We start from the raw sequence: 20,836 nt of genomic DNA on the forward strand, positions 1-20,836 counted from the left end.
ACAAAGGTCCCGGGACTGGTGATTACTGATGTTGACTCAATATATCGCTAGTGGTTGCTGTCAATCCTGCTGGTCTAGTGAGGTAAGTGCTAGGAAACGATTATTAGTGGGAACTGCATAATTACAAGATTCCAAGCTTTTCCGTGAGCTGCAGGGAGTCCATCCGATGCAGCAACTCCCTTGACATCTGGGGGATATAAAAACCCCAAGGGAAGGGCTCCAATGCCCCCTGTCCAGAACAAGAGTGACTGAGTTAGTGGAGCAAAGTCTTAACAAAACTAGGTACCATATAATTCATAATAACACAGTGACCCGATGAAGCTTTCAATGAGGGACCCACACATGATACCCTACGAGCCCGGCCTGAGTTCTTCCTCAACTAGTACAATTTAGGAGAGAGGCATGCGACTCCTGTTTTCCCTCATATAAAGGAGGAACATTTTCAAGAACAGTATTATATAAGGAGCACACTCTGGTGGAATGTTAGGCATGATATCACATATTTGAGTTCCTATATTTGGGTACTCACAGCCCACCTTCCTAAATACAGAAGCGGTTTTTGATCCCCCAGGTGCCACAGTTGTGGAGTTATTGAGTGAATGTTGATGTGGGCCCTTATATGGGTTAATAATAGCCCCAAAAGCTCTTCTCTCCCCGTCCTATAAGCGGCAGTCAGGGAGCAAATGCTTAACATAGGTTTGACAGACGGCATGGGCCTCAATAACCTCAACTTCAGCACTCTGTGTCAATTCTGTGGGTCTAGTCGCTCTTGTGGCACCAGTCATTGTTCGTTAGTTTATTGTTGTGCCTCCTCTCTCCCGTGGGATATGTCTCCACAGAGGATGAATTAACTACACAACATCATGATGTAAGATCTAATACATTGACTCACAAGGATAGCTTAGTTAGTGGTTTTCATGATAATATTTAAACTGAAGTGTTGAGCGAATATGTGGATATTATGGTGGTCAAGGATTGTTTTGTGGGTACTTTTCTCCATTCTTTTGAAGGTGAAGGTGCAATAAATCTACAGCTGTTGATATCTTATTTACTGTCTTGTAATGTGTTTGTCAGTATTTTCGATAAACACGAGTTTCTATCACCTTATCTGTCTGATTTCAATGTCTCATTGGAGAGTCTGCCTGTCTCCGATGATGCTAAAGATGGGTTAAAATATGGTAACTTTCTGAATACACTAGCACTAATTAACCCGGATACTATCAAGACTAAGGGCCTGATTTAGAGCTTGGCAGGTTACTCCATCACAAACGTAACGGATATCCTATCTACAATATTTCAAGTTCCATAGGATATAATGGAATTGTAATAAGACCCTATATATCATGTGTGTAACCCCGGCCGCCAAACTCTAAATCTGGCCCTAAAATTGAACACATGAAAAGCGTGGAGGTGGAGGCGCTTATTTGTAAGTGTATGAATGACTGGTTGCTCATAAGTGAGAAATGGATTATGATTAGGCAAAAATGCGCACATGTATGCTTTGCACATAATTATTTGCTTTCTTCCTACACATCAAGGTATAAATCGAACTGGCACACACAAACATGTACATGCACACAGATGTAGGAAGTTGTTTTGCATCTGAAATGAAATTAAATGAAATTAAATTAAATGTAGATTTACATAGAGCGGCTTGTCACCCTTGAGGGTCTCAAGGCGCTGCCATGGGCAAGGGGATTTTTTGCCACACACCATGGTGTAAATCGGACTGGCGCACACACATGTACTTATGCACACAAATGTTATTTGCAATAGGTGTTTTGCATCTGGTTTTAATGCTGTGGTCTCTAGGACCCCAAAAAGTCATGATGCTAGCTAGACAGCAGAGCTGTGAAAGAAACACCAGGCATCCTGGTGAAGTGCATGCATATCATTCCATCCAAATTATATGGAAAACCATTCATGAACTGAACATACGACTTTGAACAATAAAGTGATGATCGCTAGAAAATTGAATGAGCTATGCATTTTTGCCCTGAGGTAATCCTGTGACTAAAGATGAGTACTAGAAAATATATTGACCCCCTGCATCCTAAAGTGTAGGCTCCACAGAAAGAGATGGCCCATCACTGTCAAAAAAGGAAACTATGTTTTGTGGGTCATAAAAACTAAATAAAGGAATGATATTGGCCCTGAAGAAGTGTGAGCAAAAGACGCTGTGAAATACAAGTTGGCTGTTCCATTTCACTATCCATATTGGTTGCGTATCCCTCCCTGGATACATCATTTCAAGGCACCATAGATGTACTCATAGATCACTAGGAGGTGAAAAAGTATGGCTATGACTTAAACCATAAATGGAACATACATTCTCTTTATGATTTTTTGTAACGTAAAGTTCTTAGACTATGTATGGTATTATTGGCATATTTATATGTATGCAATCCTATGTGTAAGTATAAGTTTGTGTTAAAAGCTTGCTGGATTATCTATTAATGTATAATAATGTTTCCATGTTGTGATGAGATTGTCAATAAATTAAGTATAGTACATTTGATAAGTTTTGGTGTTAGATTTTGACTTGCATGACTCTCCACCAATCCCAACACTTAGGGCCTCATTATGATTTCGGCGGACGGAAAAGCCCGTCCGCCGAAATTCCAACGGGGAGGTTGCAGCCATTGTGGCTGGCTCCCTACTGGGCCCATTACGAGTATCCTGGGTCAGAGGGTGGAAACCTCAGTTTCCGTCCCACTAGCATAGCTCATTATAGAGCCGCCGGCAATGCTGTAGTGAGCAGGGTGCACCAGCATCCTTGCAATGCTCACTGTCTGCAAAGCAGACAGTGAAGATTGCGATGGTGCTTGCCGGGGGGGGGGGGCCTGCACTGCCCATGACAAGTGCATGGGCAGTAAATTGGCCCCCTTGGGGCCCCCTGCACCCGTTCTCTGCCAGCCTTTTCATGGCAGTGATACTGCCATGAAATCACTGGTGGAGAATGAAATTGTAATCCCCAGGGCAACGCTGCTTGCAGCGCGGCCTGGGCACCATGACCGCTGGGGCGACTAGTCCTGGCGGTGCTGGCAGTCTGACCGTGGCACAACCGTCTCAGTAGTAATATGGCGCTCGGACCACCAAGTTGGTAATGAGGGCCTTAGTGTTTGTGTGGAGCCTCTTATAATTATCAGGGCTGGTTTTATAGGGAATCTACAACCTGATGGCATAGTTAGAGAAGGCCACTGGTATGTTGAAACCTTAAACTTTTCCAAGTATTCTCTTGTTTTATATTGTGCCCACTAGAAACGTTTTTATGGCAATTATTTCAAAACCCTCATCAAAGTTCATTATTCCAAACAGACTCCGTTGTTCATTTTTTTTTAAATGCAGTCCCTAATTCTTACTCTTCATCATTCATTCGAGTGAGTTCATAACCAAATTCCCAATACTTCAGCCACCATGAGTTTCGAGGACCACCCCTTCCTCTAAGCCTATCCCTCAAATGCGTCCCTATTTTCTTAATTTTAAAAAATCGCATGTATTTGAATAGTCATGGAATCAGTAAACTCCACATTTTTCACAGTAGATAACATGTCCTCACAACATAATCAAATAGTTATTCTTCCCCAGAAAACACCTTCTCACTAATGGAGATAAAGTCCCCCAATCAATGATATCAAGACCAACGGATTTCTTCATGTAGCGCGAAGAGGATACTCAGCAAGTCCAAACTTTGAGGAGGGATTTGCAATTATCGACCTCTTGTGTAGTATACATGTAAGATCTATTGTTCCAACAGGTAAGCAGGAGTGTACCATCTTGAAACTCAAAAATTGATTTGGTGTGCTAAAATTGGATTAGCGGTTAGAAGTGACAGAATGAGGGTAGATGGTGATAGACTTATCACTGCAACCTTGTCAGAGAGGTTCCTCTTATTTATGCTTTTCATGAACATTGCTGATGCTCTTTTATTTGTCTTTATTGTGGTTACAATTCATATCATGTGCACTAGACTAGGATTCTGAATTTAAGTAAATAATTAAAAGGTATTGTAACGAGGTGAACTTGTATAAATAAGTCCAACAGCTGCAGAAATCAATCCAAATGGCAGCCTGACATACCTGAATGTGCCAAAAGGCGTGACAAAAGCAGTGAGATCTTTTGAGTCATCATCTAAACCTATATGATGATAAGCTGATGTTAAGTCTATGGTGGAAAATACTTTCGCTCCATGAAGTACAACATGTCTGAGATGTTGGGCAAAGGATATCTTTCCAATTCCACATTCTTATTGAGTTCTCTCAAATCTATGCACAGACGAAGACTGCCATTGGCCTTCCTGGCAGCGACCACTGGGAGGAGCCATTCAGTACCTTCTGCTTCCTCAATTGTACCTTCCCTCTTAAGTTTTTCCAATTCCAACCTCATTTCCTCACGTACTGTTACCGGAATACCGCAAACCTTGCTGCACACCGGTTTTGCTCCTTCCACCAAATGAATATGATGAGTATAATGTCGGAGACACCCTAACTGGTTTTTGAACACCTAAAAAAAATGATTTTAGATTTTCTATATAATCATCTACTACCACACCGCATTTCTCATTCACTCCGCCCTGCCCACACACCACATTCACAGAAAACTCTTCTCTCAATTTTACGGGCGGATCACTATTGGGATCTAGAATTACCCCTAAATCTTTTTGGTGAAACCAGCTTAAAAAGCTGTCATCTTTTTTTGAAACATAAACTTTTGCATTGGTATACTTATTTTTGAATTCAAGTAAACCCCAAAAGTATCCATATAACTAAATGGGCTCACCTCCATATGCATACGGACTGATATCAGGTTTGAACAACATAACCTTGTCCTTGAGTTTCTCAAGATAAAACTCCTTTGATACAATAGTTATCTTCGCTCCAGAGTCAAATAAAACTTTTGTCCTCTCGCCATCCAGTATTATTTCATCCAGAGGGATTTTCCTTTTTTCTCCTTCAATTTGAATCACAATTTGACCACACTCAAAGTCAGTGTCACATTCCTCTTCCGAAGTTAGTTTGTCCATCACTTCATATACTTTGCCCTTACCACCTCTTCCCCTGCACACAGCAGCAAAATGACCCTTTTTTTACAATGGCTACAAACCATTTTTATCGCTGGACAACTTTTGTCATTAGCCATATGGCCTTGTTTGCCACAGCGAAAACACTTCCTTTAGAATACATTTTTCTCTTTTCTTTTGTAGTTGTTTCCTCCTAAGGTTTCTTGTTTAACTGCAGAATTAACTACTTGTATACTATCACCCTTCCCTTCTTCCTTCTTGATAGTCTCTACACATTGCAAAGAGTGTTCAATTGTTTTACCAATTGCTAACACCTCATCCAGAGAAGGCTCGTCCTTCTGCCAAATTTCTTCCCTTATTTTTTCTATTTTGCACCCTAGCATGAATTGATCTCTAGTACGTTCTTCTAACAATATGCCAAATTTGCATGAGGAAGCAAATTTCCTTAGTACAGTTGTATAATTTTCTACACTTTCACCTTCTTTTTGATCTTTCTCCCAAAGTGATACCTCTCCAAAACAGTGCTAACTTTCGGTAAATAATGTCTATCTAATGTTTCTATACACTTCTCATACTCATTTAAATTTTCATCATTTACATCTGGTAGATTATTAAACACCTCTTGTCCTTCTGACCCTAAGCAGTGTAAGAGTAGTGTAGTTTTCCTCTCTGCACTCAACGATGTTCCACACACTTTTGCATATCTATCAAAGACTTTTTTCCATTTCTGCCACTTTATGGGCGGATCACCTGTAAAGGCTAGGAAGAAAGGTGGTGCAGTAACATTCTGCATAGTTTCTACAATTTCGAAACCTGAACTCCCCACCAAACACTATGGCCCATATTTATACTTTTTTAGCGCCGCATTTGCGCCGCATTTTGACGCAAAAGCGGCGCAAACTAACAAAATACAATTGCATTTTGTTAGTTCGGCGCAAATGCAGCGCTAAAAAAGTATAAATATAGGCCTATTTGTTTATTGAAAATAAACAAAAAAAAATCAATATACACATAAGCAACCTGTTATATCACCTACTGTTTCTCCTATCCTTCTTCTCTTTCTTCTTTTACCTCTTTTAAAAAAAAAAGAAACAAACTAGAAAAAAACAACTAGTGCGCAAACAACTCGTTTCCAAAGGCGCTCCAATATGTTTGCAATCCTTTCCTACAGTGTCTACATTCACTTCCTGTTGCGGGTCCAATCGCTTCCTTGGACGTTCGCCGTCGTAAAAAAAAATGTCCGCTCACCCACACACGTCGACGTCCTCTGAGGCTGGCATGTTACACTCGAACACCTCGACGCAGCCTGTGTAACCAGGACGTCAGAGGGCCCGCACGAGGGCACTCACCAAACAGCCAAGGAAACGGTGAGTCTTGTTATTTTATAAAACCTCATCATATGTGCTGTTCCAAGCCCTTTTCAACCGCCTCTCGCAACTGGCTCCTCCACAAACCGGTATTCTCCAATGTCGCGAGGCAATGTTTGAACACCATTGCGCCCCCGCAGACAGCTCATTCACAAACAAATGCCCCTTCACAATCCAGGTTTTGCTCATGCCGTGAGCCAAGGCGTGAGTCCTTCACTGGAGTTAAAAATAAAGATGAGTGTCTTCTGCAATATTACATCTACTTGTTCTCCCAAAACCAATCACGGCTATTCACGGCTGTAATCCCATACTTGCCTGCATTTAAAATGAAATTATGGTGTCATCCAAATACGCTTTCTCTCATACAGTCTTGGGTTCATTATCTTTATCACCCAATATATTCCAAAACCATGATGAGCCCAGAAAAATGAGGAGTTTCTTATGTCCAAAATCACGCCACGTCGAGTGTTGAGACCTTTGTGACAAAAGTAGGAAGAGAGCAAAAAAAAAAAAGGTCTTTAAAATTCTCCCGTTGACAATCTTGAATCTCAAATCCTATCCTTCATCGCCAGTGTAACGAGGTGAACTTGTATAAAAAAGTCCAAGAGCAAAAGATGATAACAGGAGGATAAGTTTATTATACACAAGAAGGCCCCATCCCCTCGTCAACCGTCTCTCAGCCTTTTTCCATCTCCTCTCTACATTCTCCTCTGACACTGTTACATTCTAGATCAGAACACATAGGCTACGTTCTTCCTATACTTGACAATACCATTACTGCATACATAAACCTAGGATACTACAGGTATCCCTCGTGTTCTAGTGCTATTGAGTTTGTAACTGTTTAATGAAAGAGGGTTTAGGGTTTTACTAACAATCCCTGTAATGTGTCATGGGATTGAGCGTTACATGAAACTCATCTCCCTCAAATATTGTTGAGTGGATTGTGGAACGGTCACTGTACATTTGGTTCTCTGATTCAGACTGACATTTCCATAGTGCCATGGGGCCTAGAAAACCGACTTCGGTGTCTTTAGAAACATTTTGAGACCTTATCACCTTCACACTTGTGTAGCCTACCATTTGTCATGATCTAAGAAAACCTGTACATCTGAATTACCTAGGTACACTTTCTGTACAGAAAATAAAAACCACCTGAAGTTCTTACCCTAACCACTGTCTTGTCGGTGACAAGCTTCTCGTGCTGACATGCTGTAGCATTTATCCTGATTGTGAATTAGCGGGGATGGCAGTACCATCTGAAAATTCCCTAGCAACTACACAGGCACCACTCAATCCATTCCTACAGGCAAAGAATGTAGAGTTTTTTTGTGTGAAACAGAGGCAGGTCCCTTTTAGCGGCAGCCTTAATTGTAATGCTGCACAGTCTCCTTTCTTCTGTTTTGTCATTATTTACATGTTGATTGCCAAAATCCTGTAGGAAGTTAGCATAGAAACACCATTCTAAGTCAGGTGAAGGAAGAAATTAAGGAGCAGTGAACTGATTGTTCAAGCTGTAGATGAAAGAAAGTGAGTCAGACGTATACAATGTATTATGTTTCAAAATCAGAAGGATTTTGGTAACAAAAGACCATAAACAAAGGAGTTTCAGAACTCTGTTAAATTGGAAATAAACTACCCTTCTTACTAAATTAATCCATTCAATTTACATTATGCAATGAGCAAGTAAATTTGAAGTTTGAGGTATAACAAAAATATTGCATGTTCTCCTCCATTGAGAAGTATTTATCGAGTGTGCAATTTCCACCTGATTACCCTTTGAATGCCACCCTAGACATAGACCAGCCGTATTCAGATCAGCCCCGAATAGTCCAGCCACAACTGTCAGGCTAATTTGGAAAGCAGTTCTTGTGCAAAAAACACCCACTGCTTTGCAGCCCCTTGTGGGCACATTAGGCAGTTTGTTCAAAGCCATGTGACAAGCATGCTTTTGGTACTTTGAAAAGTAAGGCATTTTCACTTACTGGCATATGATCATTGTGTTTATCAATTAAGTGATATAAAAAATGAAGTTCGCCATTCATCCAACCATCCATCTACCCATTCTCACACTTACCGGTGATAAGGCTGAAATTCTTTGCCCCACCCGCACCTTCAACCTTTTAGGAACTTACTTTTGGGCCACATCGGTTAGGCCCCATGCCTCCACCTGTAGTCTCAGTAAAGAACGGGGTATTCAAATTAACAGATTTTTAACCTTTTCAGCACAGATCATGTCTCATCAGTACTGAAGTCCTGTTTTCTGTTCAGCTACAGTTTCTGAAGCGCATTCTTTATTTATTTACCTTTCACCTGAGGGTGCAGTTACTCAAGGCCTTTGTATCCTCTCTTTGGGACTGCTGGAATTCTTCTCCCTCCCTACCAGATTCGGAGGTTGCAGTTAGTACAACATTTTGTTGCGGACTAGTCTAAGGACTTTGCTCTAGAGACCACATCTCTCCCGCTCTAGTCTTTATGTATTGGCTTCTGGTGAAACAGGTTTTTTTAAATCTATGTGTCTGATCCACAAAGCTAGCTAGTGCTCCCACCGTTCACTCATGCAGTCCAGGTTCCGTTGGTACCGTCCGATTCTCCAGTTAAGATTGGCTAAATGTAAAACATTGGAGTCCAGGGCTTTCTCCACCTCAGCTGCCCCCCACTTGCTTAGATTCCAGAAACTCCTGAAGACATGGCTGTTTCTTGCCCTTGGGGGTCTGTGAATGTGTTTGGACGATTACTTATACAGCCAAGATACCCAATTTGGGTGAATGATGTTCTTTACAATCCTAATGAATACAATAAATATGTATCAGTCTATCTGTCTATCTAGCCATACTCCAATCTGTCCATTTGTTTCTAACATTTTAACTGCCTCCCCTTCCTTCCATTGGGCCAGCCAGTGATCGGCTTAATGATCAGACAGTTCCTTCACCGTTTAAGCTAACCGCTGATACATTCATCCATGTGCCACTAAATTGCCCATAGGCCTAACGGTTTCTCTGTTGACCACTCTGCCTATGCATTCTTCCATCCATGTTTTATATACCCGCCTGTTTACGGATTTGTACATTTCAGGCTCTGTCTGTCAATCAATAACCATAATAACCCTAATAAATACTCACTAATGGCGGATGCATATGTGGATGAATATGCCACTTCTGGGGTTTGAAATCTGCATCCATGGACTGAAAAATGTGTGACATAGTCCACCATCAAGACATGGATCCTCACAGGAATCCAGGTGCCACACTATTCACCCGCATGAACAGGGAACATTTACAAGAACTCACACTGATCCAACAAGACATGTAGCGCTTCCGCCATTTGGGGGCAAATTCTGATTGGATAAAGTGTAGCCAATCCTCCCCCGCAACCTCCAAGATTCACTCTGTGGTCCGCAAAGCATAGGGAGTCAAGTTGAGCCATTTAACATGTCATTAAGGCTCAGTGCTGATAAATTCTGACTATTTTTATTTCAATTGCAGAAAGTACTTGATTCTATCCACCCGGTGGAATGCTGTAACATCAATCTGTAACATCAGAGTCTGCCTGTTTGAGCATCTTCTCACTTTTTTCCAGACACTCCTACACATCACTTAAATCTACTAGTGACTGTTGCTAATGAAGCCTTACCTTCAAGCTGACAGGCCAGTGGATGATAAACAGATCCATGTAGTCCAGTTGAAGGGCCTTCAGAGATTTTTCCAGACCTGTCCGGACCAGTTCTGGAGAAAGAAAGGTTGACCACAGCTGCACCAATGAAACCAAAAAGAAATAAAAGTAATTCACATGAAATCTAAGGATGTGGAAAACATCTGCAAACACGAGCAAACATAGTATAACATCTCTCAGACAGCACACGACCTACAGCCTCAGATACATTTAGATTAATTAATTGAATTACATAACGTGAGTAGGGGCACGAATAGCACAATAGATAAAAAGTAATGCTAAATACAGCAAATCAGCCAGTACCAAACCTATTAAAACTGACTGCACATAATGGGAGTTCTACTTGGCAGAATGAATTCTTAAATTGCATAATGGTTGGTTGTAACAGAAACAGATGCCAGACAGGTAAATTGTGAATCCAAAGTTTCACTAGTGCAAAAGCTGTGCATGTTTACCTACCTTGGGAACTCACCCAAAATGTTCTCCCTTCACAAGAAACAAAATCATGCATACTACCTGAGGGGAACTCTCGTGTTTTTTCCCCTTGATCTAAATGGCTTCCATACAGATGATCATCGTAGGCTCAAACACACTGCATTAGCTTCCATGTTCAAGTCTTGATATGTTTGCATCATTTCTATTCAATCAAGATTGTCAATCGCATATCTTATAAGGCAGCAATGTTATGTGGTATGATCCAGGGCTCCTTATTGGCTCCTCTCCTATTTATTCTGCATCTAGGGCCTTTGCCCTTATGGAAGCAGGCCTCCACTCAATGCTGGACTTCTATCATTATCACTAGAAATGTTAGCCACATCACACATATTTCTAATGCTGAGAGCTCCACTGAAGACAATGAAGTGGCTCAGGGCTTATAATGGCTGGTATAAGCCTAGTGCCCCAACATTCCAATGTTTGCCTTTCTATTACTCCCTTTTTAATTCAGAACATTCTACCCTCAGTGGATGAAATGTTCTAATAACCTTATAACCCTTCTTTTTTGGTCTATACCGGTAGCTAAAGACCCTCTCCCTCGTTATAGGCCCTCGCCTGAGGCTCAGGCCCATAACTCAGGTCCAGGACCTTTAACAACCGGTATAGTCCTCAGCAGTGGGCTGTAAGGCAATAATACATATACTTACATTCCATCAAAACGAGGATTAAACCATGATTGGCTTTCATGCTTACCCACCTGCTTATCTGACAGACCTGTTAATAATCTCAAGCCATCAAAAACACTCAGGAAAAAAACTCCCTACTTCTGAAAACATCAGAAATTGAAATGCCATGCACCAAACCAAACCCCTTCTTGGGATACAACAAGCTTCTGGAAATGCGTGCCATCAGACTTAACAAGTATACCCATGGTTCTGTCATTCACGAAGTATCTAAAACTTACCTTTTCTGTTTATACCTGAATGATCATGTCTCCAGATGAACCCAGGGTCCATTGCATACAGGTCAAAGCTTCTCCCGTTGCTCAATTTAGCTGCTGGTTATCACTTTAAACTATAAACTAGGTCTAGATCAGTGGTTAGGTAATCTATGGAGATTGAATTTCTCTGGGGGCCATCCAATAAAAATGTGTATATTTTCTTTTGAAAGATTTAACAGTTTCAAAATAATGCACCGTTTGTTATGTACTAGCTGATTTAGCTCCTTTCCCCAAAAGACAACTGAGAAATAAAGAGTTTTTCTAACCAGGGGTCCTGATAGTCTAGTTATTATTAATGCCGCATGGCAGCATATTCTTTCTATACCTTCTCCCTGCCCTAGGTATACAGTCTGTTTGTAACTCTCTCTAATTTACTGAGTGGGATATATAACAGACATATTTACTCCTTGATGCAAGGATTTTTACATGCATCTTTGGAAGCACAGTAGGTGACAGGCCTACTATCGGCACGAAATAACAAAATTATCAACCAATTTGCCTTTCAAAAGGAAAGCCACTGAGAGTTGTGAATCTAGAATGTGACCTAATGGCATCTCATCAGTTAGGTCAAGTATGTGCAGCTACTTTGAGAATGGAACCCTACTGGTGCTCAACATGATTGGCTGTATGCTGAATGGTCTTCTGATAGTGTTCTCTCTGTTTTTGTTAAGAATTGAATGACAGTGGTGGAGGATGGTATGGGGACTTTTTCAGGAGTTCCAGAGAAATCAGAGGTTACTGAGCTCACAATGTAACAACAAGAGCTTTTTACTACTGGTGTCCTGAGCCTTTTCCTTACTGTTGAACACAAAACTGAGTACCAAGGATACCACTTTGCCGCATGATCATCGAGCTAGCAAAGGCAAGAGGGACAAATAAATCTCCAGCCAGTGCTTTAACTTACCAAAAAATGTATTTTACTTCCACACACAATACAATGCAGTATCTAAAAGTCAGAGTGTGCAATTATGGTACACAATAGTAGGATAGCAATCAATCTGTGAAGGAACCACTTGGTATTAGTGGATGTTGTTCCCAGTAGTCAGGAAGTATGTACTAAAGTCAGTGCAAGCTCATCAATCTCACAGGAAAAGTGCTGGGGGCAAATTTCCTAGGCTCATATAGGATATTTGCTATTTCACCCAAATAAACATATGACTTAGTTGGAGGTGGCAAGTGAATTGCACCAAAGTCACAGTTCTCCTGTAACATTGCTCCCATGCCCTGTATCTTAATATTAAAGTGGAGATGGTAGGACCCACTTTAGCAGGCTGTGGCAGGGGCTGCACAGCTAATGGTGGTGTGTGATCCTACATAGCCACTAGACACTGCCATGTTGAGTTAGCACTAGCCCTGCTGATGCTCTTGCTGTATAAGTTCTCTGTGTCTTGTAAACTGGTGCATGCTTTCAGTGGAGGAGGCAGGGTGAAGAACACACAAGAGGAGGAGGCTGTGCTTCACTGGTGCTGAGCCTGGCTGGTTGGATCTTCTGTTTGGGTCCTTCTTTGGGCCCAAATACAAACCCACTTCCCAAATAAAGTACAAAGCTCATGCTAGGACACAGCTGTGACCCACTGGAGGCCCAAGTATTTGTCCAAGTAACTGCTGCCTGCCTCTTATGATTTGGATGTAGAGTCAACCTTCTCAAGGGGCTTTGGTTTCCTTTGTTCCTCCAGTGTATGTGGGCAGGGGCTACATAGTTACTGGTGGTGTGTGACCCTGCTCAGAAGGTGAAGCAAAGAACATACACATGAGCATAAGGCTGTGCTCTGCTGGCTGTGATCATGGTTGGACAGATCTTCTCCTTTGGTCCTTCCTTGGGGCTAAACACACTCCCACAAGCCAAATAAAGTAAAGAGCACATCAGTTTGCATCTTTTATCCACCGGAAAGCCAAAGAACGTCTGGCTGTGTTATATGATCCAGATGTAGAAAGAAACGTCTCAACATGCTTTGGCTTCTTTTGGTTCAGTAAAGTTACTCTAGGCATCAATCATAGGCATGCCATTCTATATGGGGAAAACCATGAGCCATGATTTCTGTGACTGCCAACCCGCAACAGGCGCTTCTGTAAGGTCACCAAAGTCTCAATGCCTCACCACGTGGCCTGGCAATGCAGATCCTTCCCTGGTTGCAACAGGCTAATTTCTGGCCCTCATCCTCCAGCTCCACGTAGTCCTCGATTTCTAGAGAGCCTCTTCTTTGTGCAATGGTACCTCTAGCACCCTTACTAAGTAGTCAATCAACGCCTTTCCTTATATAAGACTCAAGGGAGCCCTTCCTGTGTTAGGTTGCAGAACTTCCAAGTTCCTGTTCCAAAGCCTGGCCATGATTAACAGTCAGTGACCCCAACTTTGGAGAAGAGAAAAGTTTCTTAGTGTTAACTGCTGCGGGACCATGTACTGCAGATGAATTGAAAGTTTGGCATGGTGGCTGGTGGTATTTGGTCCACATTTACAAAGTTTGCATGCACACTTTGTAAGATCCAACTCTGAGACTGGTTTAAAACCTCAAACTTAAAACTTGCATGCATTCCTCCCGAACTGACCCAGCCACAGCCTTTGTCTCACAGTGCCAGAAGGAAGGTGGGGTGGTGTGTGTAGCTCTTCCCATGTCACAGGAGACCCAAAATAAGGCCAAGAATAGAGGGAGAGGCTTTCCCCTAAATATCTCTCAACCTGTTGGGGGTAACATTTCCAGGGAAAATATGGAGCAGGAAAAGCCATGGGATTTCTCCAAACGTCAAAGAGAGCCTCCATTTCATACTCTCAAAAGGCCCCTGAATCCTTTGAGGAAGTCCTGAAGTTCTCATATTGAAAGGGCACTCACCAGCCTCCAACATTTTATACCTATGTTTATGAGTACAGGCCACTAATGTAATAGGAGTGTGTATTTTCTATTGTAACCCCAAGCGTCCTTTGATACTGCAGTAGGTTATCACACAAACACACACTCACAAACACACAGACACACACAACCTTGTTGCAGGGAACTGGAAGGTCAAATAAAAGACACCAAAGAGGCCAGTACATGACTCTGCCTGGCAGGCGACAGATGAAAAGTCCTGTTCTGCTGTTGCTACCACAGTCAGTCCACCACACCTTGATGCACTAGAGGTAACAGGAAAGATTGTCTGATGTTCGCAAACTTCACAACTTGAAAGAATACAAAAAATATTAACTTCATACAGCTTAGAGGGTGGAATTTTAATTCAGCATACCACTAATCAATACCTTAAAAAACTAAATAGGTTCTCAAGGGCAGATTCTGAACTGGGTCAGTTTATTCTTCATCTTCCATCAACAACTCTGTCCTGATGACTCAGCTCTCCCATCCTTGTTTTATACATTTTGTGTAGCTAGTACTAACAGATCAGCTACAGGGAAAGGCATCTTACTTCATCAGTGCGCCAGAACATCCAATTGTGTTCAATGTTATTGGCAAGAAACAAAGTTGATCCCTTGAGGGATTGCCTAGGATTGACTGAGGCATGGATTTGTGTTGGCTTGGCACAAGTACCTATTTTCAGAGGCCTAGTCAGGGATATCTCTTGACCCCATTGGTTAAAGAAACCAGCCACATCCCAAAAGGAACTCGATTTAAGGTGAAAAAACCTAAATTCTTAGTTTCGTGGATCATGTCATGGTGACAGTGACTGAGCCGGTCATTAGCTCCTAGATTAGCAGAACAGACAGATCTCTTTGTGAATGTTTTTTCAATCTCTCACCCCGTACTTATCCTCAGCAGACATATCCTTGTTCAGTAAAGGCCCCTCCTCTGTCATCACAGAAAAATTGCCCCATACCCACGGAATTGTTGTAATGTTTTAGAAAAATCCGGCTATATCCAGCCTTCGCTCACGCTTCATATTCAATCCCAGTGATAACATGACACCCTCCGAATTAATGGCTTCAGAAAAACTGGTGATGAAAGAAATATCTGATTATATCAATCAGATCCTCATACACCATACAATATACTTCTTGCAGAAAGGAAAGGCCCCCCTGGATCTTCAAAAGAATGGCAATGTTTTGATTAATCCTTCTGACAGAGGTAGAGGAATTGTGATTCAAGGCAAAGACCTGTATAGCAATGAGCTCTATAGCCAGTTGAGTAATACTGAACACTAGTTCCACCTTGATCACTAAACCCTCCCTAATACCCAAAGTGAAATCAGTTGACAGAGTTAGCAAAACAAGAGGGTGTCATTTGTGAGAATAGACTTCTCTTTCTTTATCACAAACATCCCAGAACACTGGTATCATACACACCGCCCAAAAGCCATAGGAATACCAATAATCCATCAGGAAGTCCTATTCTGTCAGGTTAAAGTTTGATTTTAGAGCCCCTGGGCAGTTACACCGATTTTTGTATGTGCAACTCTGTACCCTTGACTGACACACATGTAAAAGACAGTATGACATGAATACCAGAGTTAGGCCTTCCGTGGTCCACCACTTTCTAATTTCACTTCTTCAAATAGAATTGACAAAAACGTTTTCTGATTTCATGGAGATTATTACTGCCAAAGAAAATTTATGTTGTTGTTGGCTGTTTTGCCCCGAGTTTTGGTATTATATTTTTGCACATTCGTGAGCGTATGCACATTTGATACACGACCAGTCTATTTACTGATAACATCAGGATGTCGAAGAAGATATGTTGATGGCGAATTCATGACTTGGTCAGGTTGCACTGGCTCCCGGACTCAAATAATATCTTAGATAAAAACAGCCCAGCCCTACCTACGCTTTACCCATCATTGAAGCAGTGCTTTAAATGGGCCGGTACTCTCCGGTACTGAGTACCGGCACTTTTTTATTTTGAGAGGGAGAGTACCGGCATATCTCACGAAAAACGTAATACTTTTAATTGGAGAGTACCGGCACTTCTCAGAAACAAGCAGGTACTCTGGTACAGAGTACCTGCACTTCTATTTTTCCATTTAAAGCACTGCATTGAAGTAAATCTAATATTGAATATTTGGACCTTACTGTGCAAAATTGTGAAAGTATGAACCACGTTCTTTAAAAAAAAAAACAGAGCAATAAACACTATGCTACCGTATCACAGTTTCCATCCACGTGCCCTAAATGATCGTGAGACTATGCAGGGACTGTACATTTAAAAATGATTTTTTAGAGAAGAAACCATCCTCTGTCAGAAGTTGGTTGCTTGTGACTACCCTAAAAACTCAATAAGATGATCAAGGAAAAGAACTTCACCTAGGGAATCTGGAATTTTTTCTGCCCTCAAAACCAAGCAGTCATTGAATAAAATCAGTTGTGTAGACATGTTTTTCCACTTAGCCAACAAGGCAGTGAAGATTGCTAAAAATACTGGAATTTGATATGTTCATGTTAACCTCTTATTAGACTTGCCTTTGTTTCCCTTTATGAAAGGACATATGTAAGGAAATGCCTCCTTGGCATGGTTACCCCCTGACTTTTTGCCTTTGCTGATGCCAAGTTATGATTTGAAAGTGTGCTGAGGCCTGCTAACCAGGCCCCAGCACCAGTGTTCTTTCCCTAACCTGTACCTTTGTCTCCACAATTGGCACACCCTGGCATCCAGGTAAGTCCCTTGTAACTGGTACCCCTGGTACCAAGGGTCCTGATGCCAGGGAAGGTCTCTAAGGGCTGCAGCATGTCTTATGCCACCCTGGGGACCCCTCACTCAGCACAGACACACTGCTTGCCAGCTTGTGTGTGCTGGTGGGGAGAAAATGACTAAGTCGACATGGCACTCCCCTCAGGGTGCCATGCCAACCTCACGCTGCCCATGGCATAGATAAGTCACCCCTCTAGCAGGCCTTACAGCCCTAAGGCATGGTGCACTATACCATAGGTGAGGGCATAGGTGCATGAGCACTATGCTACAGTGTCTAATCAAAACCTTAGACATTGTAAGTGCAGGGTAGCCATAAGAGTATATGGTCTGGGAGTCTGTCATACACAAACTCCACAGCACCATAATGGCTACACTGAAAACTGGGAAGTTTGGTATCAAACTTCTCAGCACAATAAATGCACACTGATGCCAGTGTACATTTTATTGTGAAATCCACCCCAGAGGGCATCTTAGAGATGCCCCCTGAAAACATACCCGACTTCCAGTGTGGGCTGACTAGTTTTGCCAGCCTGCCACACACCAGACATGTTGCTGGCCACATGGGGAGAGTGCCTTTGTCACTCTGTGGCTAGTAACAAAGCCTGTACTGGGTGGAGGTGCTTCTCACCTCCCCCTGCAGGAACTGTAACACCTGGCAGTGAGCCTCAGGGGCTCACCCCCTTTGTTGCAGTGCCACAGGGCATCCCAGCTAGTGGAGATGCCCGCCCCCTCCGGCCACGGCCCCACTTTTGGCGGCAAGGCCGGAGGAGATAATGAGAAAAACAAGGAGGAGTCACTGGCCAGTCAGGACGACCCCTAGGGTGTCCTGAACTGAGGTGACTCTGACTTTTGGAAATCCTCCATCTTGCAGATGGAGGATTCCCCCAATAGGATTGGGGATGTGCCCCCATCCCCTCAGGGGGGAGGCACAAAGGGGGTGTAGCCACCCTCAGGGATAGTAGCCATTGGCTACTGACCCCCCAGACCTAAACACACCCCTAAATTGAGTATTTAGGGGCCCCCAGAGCCTAGGAGGAGAGATTCCTGCGGCCTGAAGACGAAGAAGAACTGCTGACCTGAAGCCCTGCAGAGAAGACAGAGACACCAACTGCTTTGGCCCCAGCTCTACCGGCCTGTCTCCCCACTTCTAAAGACACTGCTCCAGCGACACGTCCCCCAGGGTCCAGCGACCTCTGAAGCCTCAGAGGACTACCCTGCATCTAAAAGGACCAAGAATGCCCGAGGCCAGCGGCCCTGTTCCAAAGAAACTACAACTTGCAACAAAGAAACAACTTTTAAAGGACTCCACGTTTCCCGCCGGAAGCGTGAGACTTTCCACTCTGCATCCGACGCCCCCGGCTCGACCTGCGGAGAAACAACACTACAGGGAGGACTCCACGGCAACTGCGAGCCCTTGAGTAGCCAGAGTTGACCCCCCTGAGTCCCCACAGCGACGCCTGCAGAGGGAATCCAGAGGCTCTCCCTGACCGCGACTGCCTGCTTCAAAGAACCCGACGCCTGGTAAAGACACTGCACCCACAGCCCCCAGGACCTGAAGGATCTGACCTCCAGTGCAGAAGCGACCCCCAGGTGGCCCTCTCCCTTGCCCAGGTGGTGGCTACCCCGAGGAGCCGCCCCCATGCCTGCCTGCTTCGCTGAAGAGACCCCTGGGTCTCCCATTGAAACCTATTGCAAACCTGATGCCTGTTTGCACTCTGCACCCGGCCGCCCCTGTGCCGCTGAGGGTGTACTTTTTGTGCTGACTTGTGTACCCCCCGGTGCCCTACAAAACTCCCCTGGTCTGCCCTCCGAAGTCGCAGGTACTTACCTGCTGGCAGACTGGAACCGGGGCACCCCTTTCTCCATTGAAGCCTATGCGTTTTGGGCACCATTTTGACCTCTGCACCTGACCGGACCTGAGCTGCTGGTGTGGTAACTTTGGGGTTGCCCTGAACCCCCAACGGTGGGCTACCTTGGCCCCAACTTTGAACCCTGTAGGTGTTTTACTTACCTGCAAAAACTAACCAAAACTTACCTCCCCCAGGAACTGTTGAAAATTGCACTGTCTAGTTTTAAAATAGCTTATTGCCATTTTTGCTAAAACTGTACATGATATTGTGTTGATTCAAAGTTCCTATGATACCTGAGTGAAATACCTTTCATTTGAAGTATTACTTGTAAATCTTGAACCTGTGGTTCTTAAAATAAACTAAGAAAATATATTTTTCTATATAAAAACCTATTGGCCTGGAATTGTCTTTGAGTGTGTGTTCCTCATTTATTGCCTGTGTGTGTACAACAAATGCTTAACACTACCCTCTGATAAGCCTACTGCTCGACCACACTACCACAAAATAGAGCATTAGAATTATCTCTTTTTGCCACTATCTTACTTCTAAGGGGAACCCTTGGACTCTGTGCATACTATTCCTTACTTTGAAATAGTGCATACAGAGCCAACGTCCTACAACATACCATTAGTATGTGTTTGTACCTACAGAAGACACCATGAACTCGACGTGAGACCTTCCACCTCTAACTGGACATTTTAGATGTGAGAACTACATACCATGTGGTTACACTTCCAAGACAACAGCATTCAATTACCAGGATATTACAAAAAATCTCCAGTTTTTTTCACACTGTAAACCGACCGACGTAACTTGTTGAAATAAATGCTCTACTGGCTGTGTTTACATTGGGCAAACAACACAAAAAAATCAGAGCGAGAAAAACACAATACAGAAGCACTCTCTGTGTAAGGTCCAGAATGCTCCTTTTGTTGAGCATTACACTTCATTGAATCATTCTGTAATTTATAATGACTGGCAGGTGTGAATGTTGCCAAAAATTCCCCACAAGGTGGTAACCTCGTCACCACTTTATCCACGTTGGAATGCAAATGGAGCTTCAGTTCAATGGACCGAAGTCAGCTGATGAATGGAATGCTGCTTAATAATTACTTCCATTCCAGAGCACAGTCAAATCCACTCACACCCTTGTTTCGGTTTTTCCCTCTTTTCTAACAAACGTTATTGTCCCACAGTCCCTTATCTTTTTACATCCTGTATTTAACACCAACTTACCTGCAATACTATTGTGAGACTATGTGTATGCCATTACATATCTGTATGCCTTAGTTAGTCCCACTGGCACTACAGAGTCCATCATACATCCATTGAGTGCAACAGTACAGGTTTTCCATGTTAACTGTACACTATAATCATGAGTCATTACTGCAGTTGCCATATCAACCTTTTTTTTTTTTTTCTTTTTTTTGTATATGTTTATTGAGAAGTACATGTCAATATACAGACTGTGTTAAATAGAGAAACAATACATCAAATTATGGCCATATATGAAAAATATATTTTGAAATATTAACTTCTCAGATTTCTAAACACAAAAAACAAAAAAACATTATACATATATCAGTAAATGCAATATATGAGATTATTTATAAGGCATCAAACTGTGCATTAACTCTTAGAAGTAGACCTATAACAGAAAAACTGGAAAGAAAGAATTATGCAATATGTATTAAACCATATATTATAGGTTGTTAGAAGACAGTCGAGATAGTAATATCATGCAAATCCACATATATAACATTTCAAATGGAGATATTCCTGCCAATTCAACAGTGTTGAATTGGTGAACAGTAAGTCCTACTTAAAATAACAGTGTTAATGGGCGAGATCTCAATTGTCTTAATAACAGCATGACTCAAAAC

General features: G+C 42.5%; 1 protein-coding gene across 1 annotated transcript in view; it reads right to left on the bottom strand.

The window, feature by feature from the left end:
* The window catches only part of LOC138287474 (estradiol 17 beta-dehydrogenase 5-like), a 222,345-nt gene that overhangs the window by 158,881 nt on the left and 42,628 nt on the right, over window positions 1-20,836 (bottom strand). The window contains exon 3 of the mRNA XM_069227915.1: window positions 10,021-10,137. Coding sequence (XP_069084016.1) covers window positions 10,021-10,137 — 117 coding nt within the window. The remainder of the gene's footprint in view (window positions 1-10,020; window positions 10,138-20,836) is intronic.

The sequence above is a fragment of the Pleurodeles waltl genome, chromosome 4_1 (assembly GCF_031143425.1).
Source record: "Pleurodeles waltl isolate 20211129_DDA chromosome 4_1, aPleWal1.hap1.20221129, whole genome shotgun sequence".
In the NCBI taxonomy this organism is placed as follows: Eukaryota; Metazoa; Chordata; class Amphibia; order Caudata; family Salamandridae; genus Pleurodeles; species Pleurodeles waltl.